Source organism: Biomphalaria glabrata, chromosome 2 (genome assembly GCF_947242115.1).
Source record: "Biomphalaria glabrata chromosome 2, xgBioGlab47.1, whole genome shotgun sequence".
Classification (NCBI taxonomy): Eukaryota; Metazoa; Mollusca; class Gastropoda; family Planorbidae; genus Biomphalaria; species Biomphalaria glabrata.
Window position 1 is genome coordinate 53,555,345 of NC_074712.1, and position 18,851 is coordinate 53,574,195.

Sequence of the window (18,851 nt, forward strand, 5' to 3'; positions counted from 1 at the left end):
CACTTTAAAGTTGTATCTTCATTTCTTCTTCAATATTAATAGATTTAAAAGTATGCCATATTTTCAGAGAAAGAGAGCACTTTAAAGTTGTATCTTCATTTCTCCTTTTTCACCAATGTTTAAAATACATAACTCATTTTAAAAATATGTTTTTGAAATGTGGTTCAAGGGGTTAGGTATATGATAATGTGTGTGTTACATGTGTGTGTTATAGTATAATCAGAAATCTTGATTATCTGCGTCATCTCTCTTTGATCCAACCAGGGTGTCTCTTGACGCAACATTGACAAACTTAACTTAAAATTGTGTCAGGATTAGTTAAGCTGGCGGAACCCATTTCTTATATGTATATACTGCCTTTGAACAACTAAATGATGCTCGACCAGATGTTATAGGGAATTTGTATGACTATTAGGAGAACAACTATATTGGTCGCCAGACACGAAACCGAAGAGTGACTCCAAGAATTCCGATAGCATTATGGAATGTTAGAGATATAGTAATTACAATCTACCACGAACAAACAATTCAGTGGAGTAATGGTACCACGTATTGCAGCTGTCTATTGACGGTCATCACCTCAATGTGTACAAGTTAATCTCTCACTTCCTCAGAGAACAGAACACTGAGAATAAGATTCTGAGGTACAATGTGTTCGAACGAAGTAAAGCTGCAAGCCAAACAAAGTACCACCAACTTAACAAACATCTTGCAGGTAGATATGAATTTGTTTGAAATTTGATCTATTTAATTATTTTTAACAAGAAAAACAGCCCAGCTTCAACTGTCGATATCTTAATTTCTTAGTTACTTCCCTTCATAAAGATGGCACATAAATCGTTGTCATTTACCTGAAGTTTATCTGGGTCACAGGTAGCACTTCCGGTCCTCAACAGGAACTCTAGATCCACTTTAGCTGTAAATATCAAGCTTTTGAAAGTTACAAATTCACGATAATGATTGAAAAATACCAATTACTCTTAGGGACATTTTGTTTAGTTACACTTTTTGGTACAGGTAAGAAAATACGTTATTAAAGAAAAGTTGAAAAAATGATACAATTCTGTTGTAATTGAATGCGGAAATGGAGCCATTATAAAATTATGGAATCAAAAGAATCTTTATTCAATATTATATGTATGTTTTGTTTTGAATACACTTTCACTTTGTTTCTGTACAAAAATGGTACTAGATCTACATTCTCGATCTAGATCTAGTTTAGAATCTTTTAATATAAACTAGACTAGACTTTGTAATCAAAACTTGATCTGTTTTTTTTCCTTATATAGGTTAGGGATCAATATATTGGACTTTTATTTTTCTTAAAATCATGACAATAGAATATATGTAGATTTGAAAAATCATCTAGACCTAGAATATAGCCCTCTGATAAAAACTCAACAGATGTGGCCTTTTTTTTTTTTTGTGGGTCGTATACACCTACGTATAGATCAGCAACAAAAAAAAAAACATATAGTGTGCGGCATGATAATAAATTTAGTTGGTGTAAAAGGCTTTACAGTGAGTTAGTGTTTATCTATTATGGGTTGCTCTATGACTGTGTGTGGAGTGGATGCAAACTAAGAAATCATTCATAGTATCTCAGAAAGACATCAAACCTCTTAACTTCTTACTAAAATGTGTTGTTGTTGTTGTTGTTTTAAATCCCAGTCCCCAATCATTCTTTGCAATAATCATTTCGAATTTTCACATCCAATGCCCACATTTTATTTTAAATTCCAAATTCCTAATGTGGACATTATTGCCCAGCAATAGTGGATGTGTTATTCATTATTTGTAGATGTCTTGTTGTTTATTGGTAGATGTGTTGTTATTTATTTGTAGATGTGTTGTTGTTTATTTGTAGCTGTGTTGTTGTTTATTTGTAGAAGTGTTATTTGGTTATTACTTTCGATTTTAAAATTAAAGCATACATGAATAAGTATTTTAATAATTTTGTTTTGCTTTTGTTAGTCTTCTGATCAGCACTAGGCTCTTTTTAATACAATTTTAAAGTATTCATCTCTGCTTTTTTGGGGGGGAACTCAATGACACAACAAAAGTAGATGAAACAAATGGAAATCTCTTATTTTAGTTAAGTAGCAATGAATTAAATGTCTAACATGTGGAGCTACTTCCAATGACCTCCTTCATTTTATCTTCCTATTCTTTTATAGTTTATCTTTCTAAGGCCAAAATTAATGGACAGATGTATAAAATATAATTTACAAGCATATTCAAATGTAGATTATATATTTGCTTATTATTTTCAGGCTTTGCATTTAACTGCTACCAATGTGACTCCACATTAGACAGTAACTGTCAGGAGAATTGGGATCACAGTCTCTCATATAACCGACAGAAGTATCAGCCTTGTAACCTCTGGAATGCCAAATTCTGTATTAAAGCTACTGGCATGTGGGGAGGTAACTTTTTTTTTCCTATCGCTATTAAACCTCAATTGCATACTTTTATTAAATTAATTAGATTCTTATTTCTTGAAGTCAAATATTAAAATAAAAACTAAATTTTTTTATATGTATTAAAATTTGAGCCTGAATTGATAATTTTAGTTTGTGTTTCAATCCAAAGGTTCTTATTTTAAGTGTACTCAGATTATAGAAGAGCATAATATAATATGATTTTATTTTTCTCTTTTGAAAAAAATAAGAATTAAGAAATTGTTTTTAAATAAAATTGGCCCAGCTATTATAACATAGCTGCAGTATATGCCTTTAGAGTACTAGAGATGTTCGGTTGTGGGTGTTGGGCTGTAGCTAAAATCCACTTGAAGATCACTTTTTTTTTGTTCATATCTTTACAGTGTCTTGTCTGAAAAAAATAGTTTGGTAATTAGTTCTGTTTAGCTAAAAAGGAAAAATTCCTATAGTTAAGTTTAATCATTGGCAGACTGCTAACAAGTAAAAGGATATTTTGGTTAGGCTTCTTTGTAATACTTAAAGCATAAATATATAGGATCAATGATAAGATGTAAATTTTATAAATTGGTGAGATTTTACATGGTTGTTAGAAAAGGAAAGAGAGAAATAATTAGTTCTTTGAACTAGGAACAAAACAGAAAATACTAGATCTGAAGAGCCAAAACAAAAATTAGAATAAATGCAAGGATGTGTGTGTCAATTACTCTTGTTTAGCCCATCTTTCATGCATGGTCTGGTTCAATCTTTTTTTTTGTGTGTGTGGATCTCTGGGTAAAGTGATGTCTGGGAGAAGGTGTCCTTGCTTACTTTAGGTGCTTAACAAACAAAACTGAGTTCAAGTCAGGATTGAAACTGCTAGGTGACAAAGTGATTCATTTCACTCAGCCACACTTCTGACCATCAACCAAAAGATATATTGTATAATATTGTTGGTCTTTTAAATTTAAAAGAACTAAAAACAAGTCTTACTTAAGCTAAATATAACTAACAGACGGCAAAATAAAGAAACTGTATGCTCTTTAAAAACAATGTTTCCTTACATATTCCAATTTTACAACTAAGTAACTAAGTTGTACGCTCTGCCTCCCATGTCCCTCTGTACAACAACAAAGTTGTAGGTCTTGTACGCTCTGCCTCCCATGTCCATCTGTACAACAACAAAGTTGTAGGTCTTGTACGCTCTGCCTCCCATGTCCATCTGTACAACAACAAAGTTGTAGGTCTTGGAAATCTTTTTTTTTATTGTTTATGTTGTAGAGTGTTAGAATCTTAGCAGTCAATCCACTTGTGTTTTACAAATAATTCCAAGATCACTTGATCTTGCTGAGACCTGCTCCAGATGTAAAAAAAAAAAATTGATGAAACATATCACAAGAATAGGTTTAATATGTTAATTGCAAGCATACATAATTTAAATAATAAGTAATTATTTTTAAAATTTTGTCATTTCTCCTTTGTCATCAAATACAATTGACGCTGTATAATCTTTATAAAAAAAAAAACAGGAGTGGTTGGAACTCACAGATTTTGCAGTTCTCGAGATCTAGGTGACCAGTGTCAAGATATTTGGTTTCCTGACCATGACAGAATGTATCGTGCCTGTGTCTACACCTGCACTGCTGATGGCTGCAATGGTGCTAAGAGCTGGTCATCTGGTTCAGTTATTTTTATTGCTCTCTTCAGTGCGCTTTTAGCTGTCGTACGGCAGTTGTGATTTTTTTTTTTCTGTTGATTTGAAAGACTCATTGTTTGATTGCTGTACATCCGAGACAGTAGTAACTGATATTGTGTGGTTGTTGTAAGGACTATTGAGTGGATTTTGCTTATGTATCCAATTTTTATCTAAGTGTAAACAAATAAATTACTAATAAAAAACTCACTCAAAGATTTGTTCTACAGAAGTTCGTTTAAAAAAACTAGACAAATGCAGCTATAATAAAATAATGAATATATTATGTTTTTTTAAATTCTCTTCTACATCATGACTTATTGATTTTTAAATTACATTTTTGTTTACTGATGTTTTTATTAATGTACTAGAAAACCATTCCATTTTTTCAAAGTGGTACTTTTCTAAAAATAGAGTAAGATATTTTTTCTATTCAATTTTATGTGCCTTTATAGCTGCCTATGATTAATGATTGCCAGATATAACCATGTTACAGAAAAATTAAAAAAAAAGAAAATGTTATGTTTTAAAATAGCAAAAAAAAAAACTATTATAAAGTTGTTTGTTTTGTGTTTTTTTTTTGTTGACCATTATATGAAGAGTAGTCTACTAATATATTTTGTAAAGTTTATAATTTGCTGAATGGAATGGGCTGCTTTACCTTCTTGAAGTTTAATTTTATGGATAAATAATTTCTGAGACTAAATTGTGAACTTATTTTAATATGTAACTTTTCATGGTTTCTTTGTTGCAATAAAACAAAATGTGGTTCATGAAGGGACCAATATCTGTATCCATCCATTCTCTGTATCTAGAAGTCAGTTGGTAGTTAGCTCTTTATGGCAAACTCTACATGGGGATCTTCAAGAACTTGTTGACAGCATGTGTACTACACTCCAATGCTGTTAGGTTCACCACTTGTACTTCTGTATGGTCTCAATTCACATTTCGTCTGTTAGGTGTTGAGAGCTCCAAACTTTTGTTCAACCACAACCTGTGTCCTTCAACTTTAAACAAAAGTTCTATTTTTAATTCCATTGTTGAATTATTTATTAAGAAGCTCTAATGTTGATATTAAGGATTCGGAGCTAAATAGATACAAATAATTTCATTTTATTGAGATCCAAAATACACTACTCTGTCTATATCTCAAAATGAGGGAAAATCACAGTTGAACAGCATGTATTCCATTCTACTAAAACAATATTTCTATTCCTATTTGATTGTCTGTATATAGAATATATTTTAACGGAATCTCTGTTCTCTTGGAGAAAGCAATTTTATTTACATGCTTTAACTTTGGTTTTAGAAATAAAATGTCTCCTGTTGTCCTGACAAAAAGAGGGAGACAATCTAGATGTCATCATGTTGTAATTGAATAGTCTCCCTTGTACTTTAGTCAAATATTAAGACAAGGTAGTCAAGTTTATCTTACTTCAGAGATGTTGTGATAATCAACACTACACCATTCCTTTATAAATGTTTGTGTGTAATCCTTCCAAAGACTAATTCCTTCATCTCAAGTTCAGATTATTGAAAGCTTCTAAAATGATTTTTTAAAAAAAAATGCCCTGAAGTTGAAAATGTAAGGAGTGAATCTTACATTTGTATTTACAGCTTGTGTATAGAAATAGTTGACAAATTTTTATTGACAAAATCAACAATGTACATATAACATAGTACCTATCACCAACATTCAATAAATTACTATGATGTGTAGGTGTCACTCCAATATAAAATGTAAACTGTTGTCTGATCCTCAACTGAAACATTGCCATTGTTGTCCTGTACATATTTCATACAATTTCTATTTGTTTTGTCAAAATAATGTATATTTTTTTGTTTTCTTTATTTACATAATAAAAAAAACATCAATTTTTTATCAACCTAGTAATTACTTCTATTTTATGTATTTATTGTAAACATTTTGCATTAACCTTAATTTTTGTTCAAAAAATCTGAAAGTAGAACTGCTTTCACCATGGCTATGTAGTTTTCATTAGTAAAGCTGATTGTAATAAAAGTGTATCTCAAACTAATCAGTCGCCATGGAGGTCTAGATCATTCATATTTTGGTTACTTTATCAAATTATTGAGTTAATTCCTTACACTGTGCAACCAAGGCAAAGATAAGCTCAACACAGTAGTACAAAATCGTGTTGCTTTTTACTAAGCTTATATCAAATCACTCTGTCTGTCTGGTACAAATTGTGTATGTTATTTCTCACATACCCATTCTCAGATCAATTATTTATTGTACCTAGCAAACTATGAATTAATAAAACAAAATAACCTATGAATTAATTAATCCCCTGGTAATGGATTCTTTTGTTTGGTAGAGACAATAAGGGAATAAATCCTACTCCTTGAGAAATGTCAATTTTTAATTTTGTTTTGTATAGTAAAAAGGGAGCTTATTCCTGCAGTATTGAAATGTACAATGATTCTGTAGTTCTTCCCCTTAGATAAGCTTTTTTTTAAAAAAAAAAAAAGAGATCAAGATGTTTTAGAGGTGACGAAAGTACTGCCGTCAGATAGTTCAGATGTTACATCTGTGTTGAATGAAAATACACCTAACACCAAATGCACATGATGGATGTATTTCCATTGGTTGTAGATGTCTAGCACTACGGTACTGATGATAGTTAGGATCCTTTACGGTCAAGCTAACAGCGCAGTACTCCAAAATAGCTACGATTATGGATGGTATTCCAAGACTTGTTACTGTGTTACAAATCTCTAAATGTACCATGGAGTGTATACTCAATAAGGATAATTGGACATTGAGTTGGCGTAAACTGGCATGCTTCTTTAATTCTTGTGAGTAGTGACCGGCAGGAAAGAAGTACCTTGGTTGCGCACATCGTTACAGATGCTTATACAGTATAAACGCAATAGCGTCCGAAAAACACCCGTTTTAAACATTGAGCTTGTAGCTTTCAATATAAAAACATATAGCACAGGTAACTTATAATCCTAGAAACGGTTAATACCGTCTGCCATTCTTGCGTTTTAATTTCTCCCTGTAAAGATTGAAGTAGCCTGCCTGATGTTCCGACAAAGTGTCACTACTACTCCCGTCGATTTGAGGTAAGTTGATGCTTGTCCTCTTGACTGCCTCGCTGGAGTCATCTTTTGCAGAGGGTCTCAACGGATTCCTTTTAACTGTCCTTGGACTTAGGTCTGCTGAGTGAGACTTCTGTACGTCTGCTGTGTGAGACTTCGGTGAGACGTCCTTTGAATTCTGACCGTCTTTGTTTTTAAATTTCTTCTTTACAGCATGCTTGTCTGCTCCTGCGAATGAGACAGAGTAACCTTTTCCTTTTTCCCGTGTTTCGTGTTCGTCCTTGGACCAAACAGAGACATTGTGCACGCCCACTTTGGCCAAATGACTTTTTCGTTCTAAATAAAGAATTTGGCCTTCACCTTCACCATTTTCTATTTCTGCCTTTTTGTTGGTCAGTTCAATATTTCGTTCTACTAACATTTGTCTCAATTTTTTGTTCTCTTCTTTTAAAGTGTTATTGTCAGAAGTTAAATCTTTCGTGTCCCTGGATTTAAGTTTTTCATTTTCTTCTTCTAAAGAATTAATTCTTTTTTGAAGCTCCTGAATCGTCTGCTCGGTTTCTTTTAGTCTTTTCTCAATACTTCGCGATTCTTTTTCTTTTTGAATTATTTCATTCTCTGCCTTCATTCGAGCATCGCGTTCTGACTGCCACTTTTTAAAATACTTTTTACTGTCAGCTGCAGCGTTAGCGTTAGCCGAGCAGACTTCATTTAACCTTTCAACTTGTCTCTGCATTTCTTCTCTTTCTTGCTTCAATTTGGAGTTTTCCCCTGCAATGCTCTCTACGTGGGCTCTAAGGGAGGTAATCTTTGACTTTAATCCCGCTGCCTTAATTTCTAAATCTTTGTAAGATTGGTTTTTACTTTCATATTTCTTCAGCTCATGTCTGCTTTTGTCGACATTATTTTTTAGCTCATCTATTGTCTGCCGGTCGTTTTCTCTATCTTTCATCATTTCAGCTATCTCGCTGTCTTTTTCGGAAATGCTTTCTTTTAGCTTTTCGCTCGTCTGCTCGGAATTCTTCAGCAGACGACTTGTTTCATAAAGGTCGTGTTTAATCGTCTCAAGTTCTCTCTGTGCTTCTTCCAACTTCAAGTTGGACTCTCTTAGTTTTGTCTCTAATGCTGGAGCGTCCTTTATTGCACGCATCAGGTCGTTATTTTCTTTGCGTTTTTCTTGTAAAGTCGTTGAAATAATTTGATTCTTGTCTTCTAAAGACGTTATTTTCAACTTCAATCCATTATTTTCTTTTTGCAGCTCAGCCACTCTGGAGTCCAGTGCATCATTTTTAGACTCCAACTCAGAAATTCGACTTTCATGCTTACTGTTTACATTCAATTGTTTCTCTAACGCTGTAACTTTCTTTCTGAGTTCTTCGTTTTGTGAGTTCAAGTTTGAATTTTCAGCTACCAAGGAAGCGATCTGTTTCTTGCTCTCTGGATTTTCTTGTTTCAGTTTGTCCAACTTTTCTCTCAACTTTTTGTTTTCTTCTGACAATGTCTGACATTGAAGTACTATGGCCTTGAGCTCGTCTTCTAACTGCCGTATTCTCTTGTGGTACGTAGTTTCTGACTTCAGTAAAGAGTTTCGGTCTTGCAACACTTCTTCAAATGTTTCATGTTCGGAAACGTATTTTCGAGACTCTGCCATGTCTGTAGAAATGTTTTGCCGCTTCGATATTTTATCCTTAGAGTGTAATTGGGAATCTTGTGTGATCTTACCAGAGATCAGATTCCCCCTGATACTTTTGTGCTGGTCTGAGTCGTCTTCTTGATCGGTATTTTGTCTACTAAAGTTTCTTTTGGCTTGAAAATCTGTATTTTGATTCACCAAAGAGTTCTGGTCATTACGCTTGTTAGGTTTTCTTGTGGTTGTTTTATCAAATGCTGGGGTTTTGGTAGTTGTCTGGTGAATGGATTTTAATGCTCTGTGATCATATTCTAGTATTTCATTTGAACTTTTCGAATCTGCAAGAGTCTGTGTCTTATTGAGACTTGCAACATCTATTATCGTCACTTCATGACTTTTCTTTTTTCTGCCGTCTGGTGTTTCTCTTGGAATCAAAGTCAAGGAACTGGATTTTCTGAACTTAGGACTTGTAACAATGATTGTGTTGGAACGTATGCTACGTGGGGTCAGGTCTTGATTGAGCTCCTTGCTAGTAGCTCTCTGTACAAAAAGTAAGTCCTGAGTGGTCTCCTCTTCAATAGTTGCTTCCTGGGTACTAAAATCTAGATGCGGAACACGAATCCTTGGCTTCTTTTTCACTTTGTTCCTAACTGATAATGAAATAGATGGGACTGTCTCCGGACTGACAATGTCTGAATGAACATCATTAGAGTTGACGTGAATGTTTTGATTGGCTGCTTTTGGGTTCTTTAAATAAGCTTGAGTACCGTGCAGTGATGTGACCTTAATGTCTCTTTCTTTGACAACAGGTCTATGACTAGAACCATATGGTTTATCCAAGAGGAACTCGGATTCTGCTAGCCCAGTGTTGAATGTGGCTTGGCGAGCAATCGGACTGGGTTCTTTCATAATGCTTCAACTAGCCAAGCGTTCCCCATTGTCAACAAGAATAGCATTGGAGTCGTTGCACATGGAAGTGTCTGCATCTTTGGTTTTCTGAAAAAAAAAATTGAAATTAACTTTTTGTGTTGTTGTTTTTTATTTAAATGTAAGTTTAGTGAACCAAGATAAAAACAATACAGAAGTCCTACACATACCTTTTAAACCTTTTAAATTCATGCTTATAATGGGGTAAATTTAAAGTATATAAAACCCAAACTAGCACTTCTATGACTTGAACAAAACAACAACACTTTTGTATTGAAATTGAGCTGACCTGGTCAACATTCATCGTAACATATTTAATTATGGAAAACCAAGAGACGCACAGTAACACTTGCTTATTTTTAAACTCAAATATATGACCAAGTGTGACCTCGATTATCCAGAATAAAAAATTGTTGGCTGTGAAAAAAAAAAACATTTAAAAAAGAATTCAAAGTAAATTTTCAAATGTTTGTGTAGATGATTAGCGTGGGACTGACCCCCCCCCCCTTTTCCTCTCTCTCTCCCTGTGAATTCTACATGACCGCTGCGCTTGTTGATTGATAAGTGAGATAAGCAATAATATAAAAAAAAAGAGATCGATAAATCTAACACTTGGTTTAGCCTTGAATCGATCACAGCACAAGCAATCAAAAGACTCATTGTCCAGGCACTTCACCTTCCAGCCTGCTCTCAGTTACCTGGTCAACACTGAGGAATGTTGATGTTTTTTTTTTCTGATGTTTAGTCTTGGTTCTTGTTAAACTCCTATCTGTAGCCACCGAAATTTTAGCAGCAGCACATTTTATAACCTCATTTCTATACGTTCTGTAAACTACTTTGAGTTACGATTACCTGACAATATAGCGCTGAGGAAATAGCATCAACAAAATTGCGTGAAATTTACCGACAAAATAGCGCGGACTGTGTGTGTGATATATAAAGTTATGTATGTTACATAAGCGTTTCTTTAATCTTGTCAGAAGTGTAGATCTAAATTATCTGGCGGCAGCTCTCTTGGATGAAACCAAGGCGTCCTTCCACTGACTTACAATAAATAATCAATGGAGTTAATTTGAATATCAAATCAGCAAAATTATGCGAGGTTCACTAGTTTAAACTGTTTTATTTTTATAAAGAGCTTCACGTCGAAGAAGTGAATAGGATGTAGTTAAAAATAGATATAGAAGAGCTTTCCTATGCTAAAAATATTTGTTAATAAGCCCCTGTAACAATAATGTGGACCTACATTTGGTGACGCCATTTAAAAATTTAATTTGAATTTAAAAGTAGATTTCAATTCAGTGCAATAAAGAGAGACCAAACGAATGTAAAGGTAGGCTCTGTGACAAGCTATTGAGATCATTATCAAACGAAAGAAAATGTCTATCTTATCTTACAATTCCATTTAGATCAAACAGACCACTTTAAAATAACCCTTTTTGTTTCCTCTCAACCAGTTACTGGTGTCTAGAACACACAGTAGTATAACACAGCCTCTACAAATGTATTTCGAAGTTCTAGTTAGGTCTCAATGTAGGTTTTAAAATCAATCGTTTCCTACTGTTGGTCTTGTTTCGATCGTTTAAATTCTAGATCTATAGGCTTATATTTAGTGTTTGAATGGTTTTACCGGCGACAACGACTGGCAAGAGTTGCATGACCTGGTGTTTAGACGCTTTCATGTCTTCACACGTCTGCAGGGTGACCAACTCTAGGATGATATGAGACCATTTGGTCGTTGAGCTGGTCTACTATCACACGTCTGCTTGACCTCGTAGGAGACTCGTTAGGTTATAACAGTGTCTTAAATCATGCCAATGTGAAGTCAAATTTTAAAGTTTTTTTGTTTGTTTGTTTGTTTTTTTTTACTTAGGCGGCACTTGGGCCAATAGGCATAATATTGCAAAGTTTCTACCGGCCAATAGAACTATAGAAATAAGGTAGATAACTCATACATTTTAAAATTCCACAATTTTTTTATCCCTGTCGTGACCTCCTTTTACAGGTAAATTTGACATAAAAGCCACATATTGATCGAGATTATTTAATTACCGATTATAGTAGGCCTATTCTAATCTTTATTATACAAACTTCTTAAAATATAGGCTACTATTAAGTGTATATCAAACAACGATAATCAATCCTACAAGATTTCTTATTAATAAAATTATCGGTATGATTACACATACACAAACTTTTTCAATTATATTCTAGACATAGAATACCTCTTCACCTTTTTCCTAAGTATGTCTAGGCCTGTATAGGTATTTGTTATATGGTCCTGTAGTCCTGTAATAATAACACAACAGTTGCTTGATTAGTACCTTAGGGGTACCCTATACACACCTGTAGTCCAAATTGAACACATTAAATAACACAGTAGGTATTTATCTAAGAAAGGTGTAGTATCCCCCACAGGTAACCTACAGGTATGGAAGGCCTACCGCTGCGTCATTAGGGCCTACACACAAAATAAATATCGATTGGGTGTGTTCCTATGTGGTGGATTTTCTTTTTCAACTCATTTGTAAACAGATAATTCGTACAGGTATACCATAGATAATAGATTTAATATCTATATATATCTCTGGGTAAATTGTTTACTGCTTACAGGTATACCATTTGATAATAGAGTCAATATCTATATATCTGGGTAAACTGTTTCACTTTGCCATATGTTTTTTAACAGAACACACGGAATTACAGACTCTAAGTTACTCGCATAATTGATATAGTTTATTTAACAACAACAGCAGCTGGGGGTACACAAGTTAGAAATATCATTATAATAAAATATCGATCACAGAATATTTTGTTGTTTTTCTAAAGATGCCTAAGAATTTGTTCATATTATTGGATTAAGTTTGTTGTAGCCTTAGGATGGACTAGTTACTCTGTTACTGACAAGGACACTGACAAACGAACGCGCGAAGATTTGTCTTCGGGACACATATCTTCTGCCTAAAAAGAGACCAGCCTACTTGATAATAAAAGCACGCTCAAGTTTTCTAAATGTTTAATTGGAATATAAATAATGAATACATTTTTGTGCAGAAGTAATGTAGGCCTTCAAAGGTTGCAATATTGAAAACAAGGAATGCAGCAGGGCCACGCGCCTTATGTAATTGGAGACCCTATGTGACGTGAATTCGGTGGAAACCAAATGAAATATACCGAAATTAACAATTACAATTAACACAGAAAAAAAATGAAATCACGCAATCACAAAAAGAAAAATTCAATTAAAAAATATAAATCAACAAAGAACTGAAATTCATGTTGCGCTATTTCCGTAGCGTTCTGTCAGCTTCTCAAACATATTGAAGCATATGTCATAAACCTTCAACAAAAATCAAACTTTTCCTGCTATAATGGCAGCAAAGTCTCAAATAAATTGTGGAGAATGCAGAGACTGGACAAAATCTCGTTCAATAAATAGAATTGTTCAGGCGTTCTTGCGACATGACCTTCACCTATCTCTTAGTGTGTTGAACCGTCAAAGCATAACTGTCGACCGTCTTTCTCCATCTTAAGCCTGCATTTTCCGTCACCGTGTCCATGACATTTCCCCTGCATATTAGTCAGTTCGCAGACCACTTCTTCTAAATTCTAAAGCCATCTGTCAATGGTGACCACTTGTTAGCGATTGGGAAGAAGACTGTGTATGTCCTTCGTTCTGACTATCCAAAGCTAATGCTGCTGAAAGTGACGGTGGCTGACAAGTGACAAAACTGAGTCCTGTGCGAGGCCCCCACAAATTGGAGACACTAGGCGGCTGCCTAGTTTGCCTATGCCTAGAACCGACAGTGAATGCAGAATTTAAGAATAGCCTATAAGGAAAAATTATTGTTTGAGCATGACCTAGATCTAAATAGTTCAATAATTTCTGGACGTCACATTCACAGGCTTCAAAGTTCCAATGAACGATTCAAAGCAACAGCCAATCATGGTGGGTGTCTTATTGTATTATTGAATTAAATGATTCACAGTTGATGTCGAGTAAACTTGTCCAAATAAATTCGGCTAATTTTACTTTATGACATGCATCTTAGTTTAGAATACAAAACGTCTTGTGTTTATGTAGCCTAATAAATGGAGTTCCTAATATGTCTTCCCTCTTAAACACTAGTTTGTTATTTGTATAAACACAAATATTCAACATGGTGTAAGAGTAAAATTTAAAAAAACTGTCCAGACAAAGGTTTTTATTAATCTAATAATGGCTTCTTTTTATTTTGAGCAACCAATCTTGAATTGGAATGCTATAGATCTGTATCAAGAGTTTTTAAGATTTCAACAGCAGGTGAGCTTTTGTATCAAAGGACCGTTAGCTGGTGTCGATAGTAAACAAAAAGCCGGATGGCTGGGAATGTGGATAGGTCAACAAGGCCGTGAAGTTTACAAAACTCTAAATATTACTGATAGTAAAGAGGGAGATCCGCAATTGCTGTTAAAGAAAATAGAAGACTACATAAGGCCAAGTCAAAATAAAAAAGTGTCTAGATTTAGAGCACATCAGAGAAAGCAGGAAGAAGGAGAAAGTTTTGATAACTTTGTTAAAGACCTAAATCTTCTCATTATGGATTGTAATTATGACAATCCAGATGATATACTTATTGATTTGATTATTAGTGGAGTCAAGCAAGAAAAGGTGCAGTTAAGACTACTTGATCAGGGACAGAAGTTGACCCTTAGCAAGGCTATAGAAACTGGACAACAATACGAGATGTCGCAAAGCCTATTGAAAATGTTTAGGGGCCAAGACGTTTTAGCAATCAAGAGACAGTCACACAATGTACTCAATCGGAAGTCTAATGTTAAAGACAACTCAGACAAATTATGTAGTAAATGCGGTAAGAACTGTAAAACTAGTCGTGCATGGCAAGACATTAATTTTCCGTATCGACACAGGTGCAAGGAAGGTGTAACATTCTTGTCTAGTCCGAGTTTGAAAAACTCAAAGACAAAGTAAAACTTGCTTATTCAGCAGTCACTCAAGTCTTACTGTAATCACGTCTTAAGACTTTAGGAGCAGTGGTGCTTCCTTTGAAAAACAATACTCAAGAGGGGAAAGCAAGGTTTGAGGTTGTAGACCTTAATCAAGACAACATTTTGAGTGGTTACACAACAGAATGCTTAGGACTACTACAACGGACTGATACGCAAACATGTCAATTTACAGATGATTCAGGGCATATGATCTCTGTAAGTGATTCGAAATACAGTGAAATTCATAACAGTACAAACAAAGAACTTTCAATGCTTTGGGAAGTAATTATGACTGGTTGGCCAGACACAAGAAGCGAGACTCCAATTGAAGTCAGGCCATATTCAATGGGATTCAATAGACCAGTTATCAACTTCTGATGGTATTATATACAAAGGTCTGAGAATAGTCATGCCACCAAGCTTACGTAAATACACGGTAAATGCATGATAAATCTGATTCACAAGTCTCACTTAGGAATAGTAAAGTGTAAGCAGATAGCCAGAAAAGTCATGTTTTGGCCAGGCATGAATGCAGACAATAAAGTGACTGTTAGGGATTGTAGCAGGTGTGCTGAACATCAGAATCAAAATGTGTCAGAACCGCTAATGCCTACCAAGACACCAGACCTTCCATACAGTATGGTTGGGTGTGATCTGTTTAACTTTGAGGGTAAAAAGTATGTGCTTCTAGTTGACTACTTCTAAAAGTTTATTGATGTCAAAGAACTGTCACAGGAAACTACATCAGATATCATCGAAGCAATGTAGAGTATATTTGCATGCCATGGAATACCTAGAAGATTAAGCTCAGATAGTGGGCCACAGTTCGCTTATAGAGAATTCCTGAATTTCTGTAAATCATACGGAATAGAGCATGAAATGTCGAGTCCTCATTTTCAGAGTTCTAATGGCGAGGCTGAAAGAGCTATTCAAACAGTGAAGAAACTTTGGAAGAAAAGCGAAGACAAATTTCTGTCGCTATTAGACTACAGAACTACTCCACTGACTAATATTAATTTGTCGCCAGCACAATTACTCATGAACTCCGACCCAGAAATGTGTTACCTTCGAGCGAGGAAATACTCACACCTAAGACACCAGATCTCAAGGTGGTGAAGAAACACTTTGACTCCGAGAAATACTCACACCTAAGACACCAGATCTCAAGGTGGTGAAGAAACACTTTGACTCCGAGAAATACTCACACCTAAGACACCAGATCTCAAGGTGGTGAAGAAACACTTTGACTCCGAGAAATACTCACACCTAAGACACCAGATCTCAAGGTGGTGAAGAAACACTTTGACTCCGAGAAATACTCACACCTAAGACACCAGATCTCAAGGTGGTGAAGAAACACTTTGACTCCGAGAAATACTCACACCTAAGACACCAGATCTCAAGGTGGTGAAGAAACACTTTGACTCCGAGAAATACTCACACCTAAGACACCAGATCTCAAGGTGGTGAAGAAACACTTTGACTCCGAGAAATACTCACACCTAAGACACCAGATCTCAAGGTGGTGAAGAAACACTTTGACTCCGAGAAATACTCACACCTAAGACACCAGATCTTAAGGTGGTGAAGAAACACTTTGACTCCGAGAAATACTCACACCTAAGACACCAGATCTCAAGGTGGTGAAGAAACACTTTGACTCCGAGAAATACTCACACCTAAGACACCAGATCTCAAGGTGGTGAAGAAACACTTTGACTCCGAGAAATACTCACACCTAAGACACCAGATCTCAAGGTGGTGAAGAAACACTTTGACTCCGAGAAATACTCACACCTAAGACACCAGATCTCAAGGTGGTGAAGAAACACTTTGACTCCAAGAAATGTCTCAGAAACACTATTATGACAAGAGGAAAGGAGTTAAAAGAGTCATAATCCACTACAAGACGGAACGGCAGTCATAATGCAACTTAATTCTAAGTGGAAACCAGGAACAGTAGTTTCGAAACATTCTAAGCCTAGATCATATAATGTTAAAAGTGGAAATCAAATCTACAGAAGAAACAGGAAACACATCAGAAAGTCTTCTGAGAAAGCAAAACAATTTGACAATAATTATGACTTTCCAGATGACAACCTGAACCACAATATCTAGAGAGTCTAAGATTACAAACTACGCTAGATGTAGATCCGCCACTACACACTGCTTCTTCGAACACCCCTAGACCACACGAACCTTACGTAACACGCTCAGGCAGAATCGTTAACAAACCCAAGAGACTTGATTTGTGATTAACTGAATTGACATTGTAGTTGACTAGTGTGTTAGTTATTCCATGGTTATTCTGATAAATAGATTTTTTGAATTATAGAAGAGAGATGTAACATATTAGTATTATATGTACATTTGCACACTAGCGCGTCAGTGCAACACCGCTTGTGTTTATGTAATAAATGGAGTTCCTAATATGTCTTCCCTCTTAAACACTAGTTTATTATTTGTATAAACACAAATATTCTTTTAAATAAGTAAAACAATTTTCAACAGTAAATTATTTATCTTAGACTCATAGACATATACTTACTTTGTTTTGAAAAATATCCATATTAGTGAAACTGTACGTTTGAGTTTTTAAACTTATAAAAACGTTGTTGAGCACTCACTGTGGAAGTGGAAGACGCATATGAGATTCAAAGATAAGTCATTAATTCTTTGTAGAAGACAGGCGCAGAAGACGTAATTAGACCACACTGACCACAGGCGGCCAGCGGCTTTATCTGTATCAAATGTGGAAAAATATGCAGGTCGCAACTGGGTTTGCGTAGTCATGTGAAACAATGCACTCATCCTTAATCTTCGGAATTGAAGACATTACATTACTTTTGAAATACAAAACTCCTTTGTAAGCCTAGTAAATAAACCTAAGTTTAACACCATCCAGCATTTAAAAAGAAAAGTCCTGCTAAGAACGAGCTGATTAATCACACAGTGCTCGTACCTTCAGCATGGGCCCAGAAAGTTGTATTGTCACAACATAAATGAATCAAGTCAACCGATACAATTTATTGACGCCTTCCATATTGATTCTGGCGGAACAATTGGATTGCTGACTGGAAGGATGGAAGTACTGTGAATATTTCATACAAGTTGTATTTAGAAGTCAGTGGGTCACGGGGCGAAGTAGATTTAGCGTTATGTATATAATAATTTGGTTGTTTTTCTTTGTAGCGAAAGTATATATTTGAATCAAAGTAACTTGAAGTGGTTCTATGCAGTCAATATTTACAATCACTCTCTGAATTGATGAAACTCACAATTCTCATTGTAAAACTGATAGGTGGACACATTGGACATGCGGTGTGACTAACTGGCAAATGTTTTGTGCGGCATTCAAACAAAGTAACGAATCAACTAGTATGGACGTGTGAAATTTTTCACGAATGCAATATTTGTAAACAACTCGACAATTATTTTCTCAACATTGTGTCATTGTTGTTTTCATTTTGCAGACAATATAAAAAACGACGAAAGACTTATCAGTTTTGAAGTGAATGCTTTAAAGGTAAATTTCAATGCTGGAAATCTAAAGACTTCCACCAGACAGAACAAGAACATTTTAAAGATAACACATTGACCAATTATTTTACATCCGGTGATTCCGTAAAATGTGTATTAGGGAACTTGACAAGCAGACTTATAAGAACCAGCTCAACATTTTCTTTTTGAATGTCCGAAAAAATATTTGATATTGAAGACCAATTTTATACCATAGATATATTTTTTTTAACATTATACCTGGAAATTTTGTTAAAAATGGAAAACATACATAACACTTGTCTGTCCAAAGAAAGAATGGTGTCCCTTGATACCCACCTAACTTTGAGGTACCTGGGGTCAAGTTCCAACCAACTTCCAGCAACTTATCAAACATTTAGTTTTGAAGCTTGCACAGATAGGACTTGATGTAGACATTCTGCACGTTTTCCATAGACAATGTCACACTATTGAGTATTTCACAAACGTCCACATCAAAATGCCACAGACATTGTACAGAATGCATCTCTGTATTTCTCACTTAACTGGTAAGAAATCCATTTGGTGAGATTGTGAGGGAATCCAATCCTAGTTAGAGAAGAAACTTTAAGACACACAACAAACAAACTGC

The 18,851-nt window shown here is 34.9% G+C and overlaps 2 protein-coding genes across 5 annotated transcripts; one reads left to right on the forward strand and one right to left on the reverse strand.

The window, feature by feature from the left end:
• Positions 1 to 851: 851 nt before the first annotated feature.
• Positions 852 to 5,992, forward strand: LOC129924760 (U-scoloptoxin(05)-Sm1a-like). Its single transcript, XM_056021422.1, has 3 exons — positions 852 to 1,017; positions 2,274 to 2,426; positions 3,947 to 5,992. The coding sequence occupies exons 1-3, from the start codon at positions 957 to 959 to the stop codon at positions 4,153 to 4,155; spliced, it is 423 nt and encodes a 140-aa protein (XP_055877397.1). The 5' UTR covers positions 852 to 956; the 3' UTR covers positions 4,156 to 5,992.
• Positions 5,673 to 17,430, reverse strand: LOC106072954 (uncharacterized). Of its 4 annotated transcripts, none has more exons than XM_056021421.1 (2): positions 17,271 to 17,430; positions 5,673 to 9,802 (listed from the first exon to the last, which is right to left on the reverse strand). In XM_056021421.1, the coding sequence occupies exon 2, from the start codon at positions 9,713 to 9,715 to the stop codon at positions 7,097 to 7,099; it is 2,619 nt and encodes an 872-aa protein (XP_055877396.1). In that variant the 5' UTR covers positions 9,716 to 9,802; positions 17,271 to 17,430; the 3' UTR covers positions 5,673 to 7,096. The 4 variants fall into 4 exon arrangements, with proteins under 4 accessions (XP_055877396.1, XP_013088908.2, XP_055877395.1 ...); XM_013233454.2 differs by lacking the exon at positions 17,271 to 17,430 and adding an exon at positions 12,080 to 12,210; XM_056021420.1 differs by lacking the exon at positions 17,271 to 17,430 and adding an exon at positions 11,959 to 12,191.
• Positions 17,431 to 18,851: the final 1,421 nt, after the last annotated feature.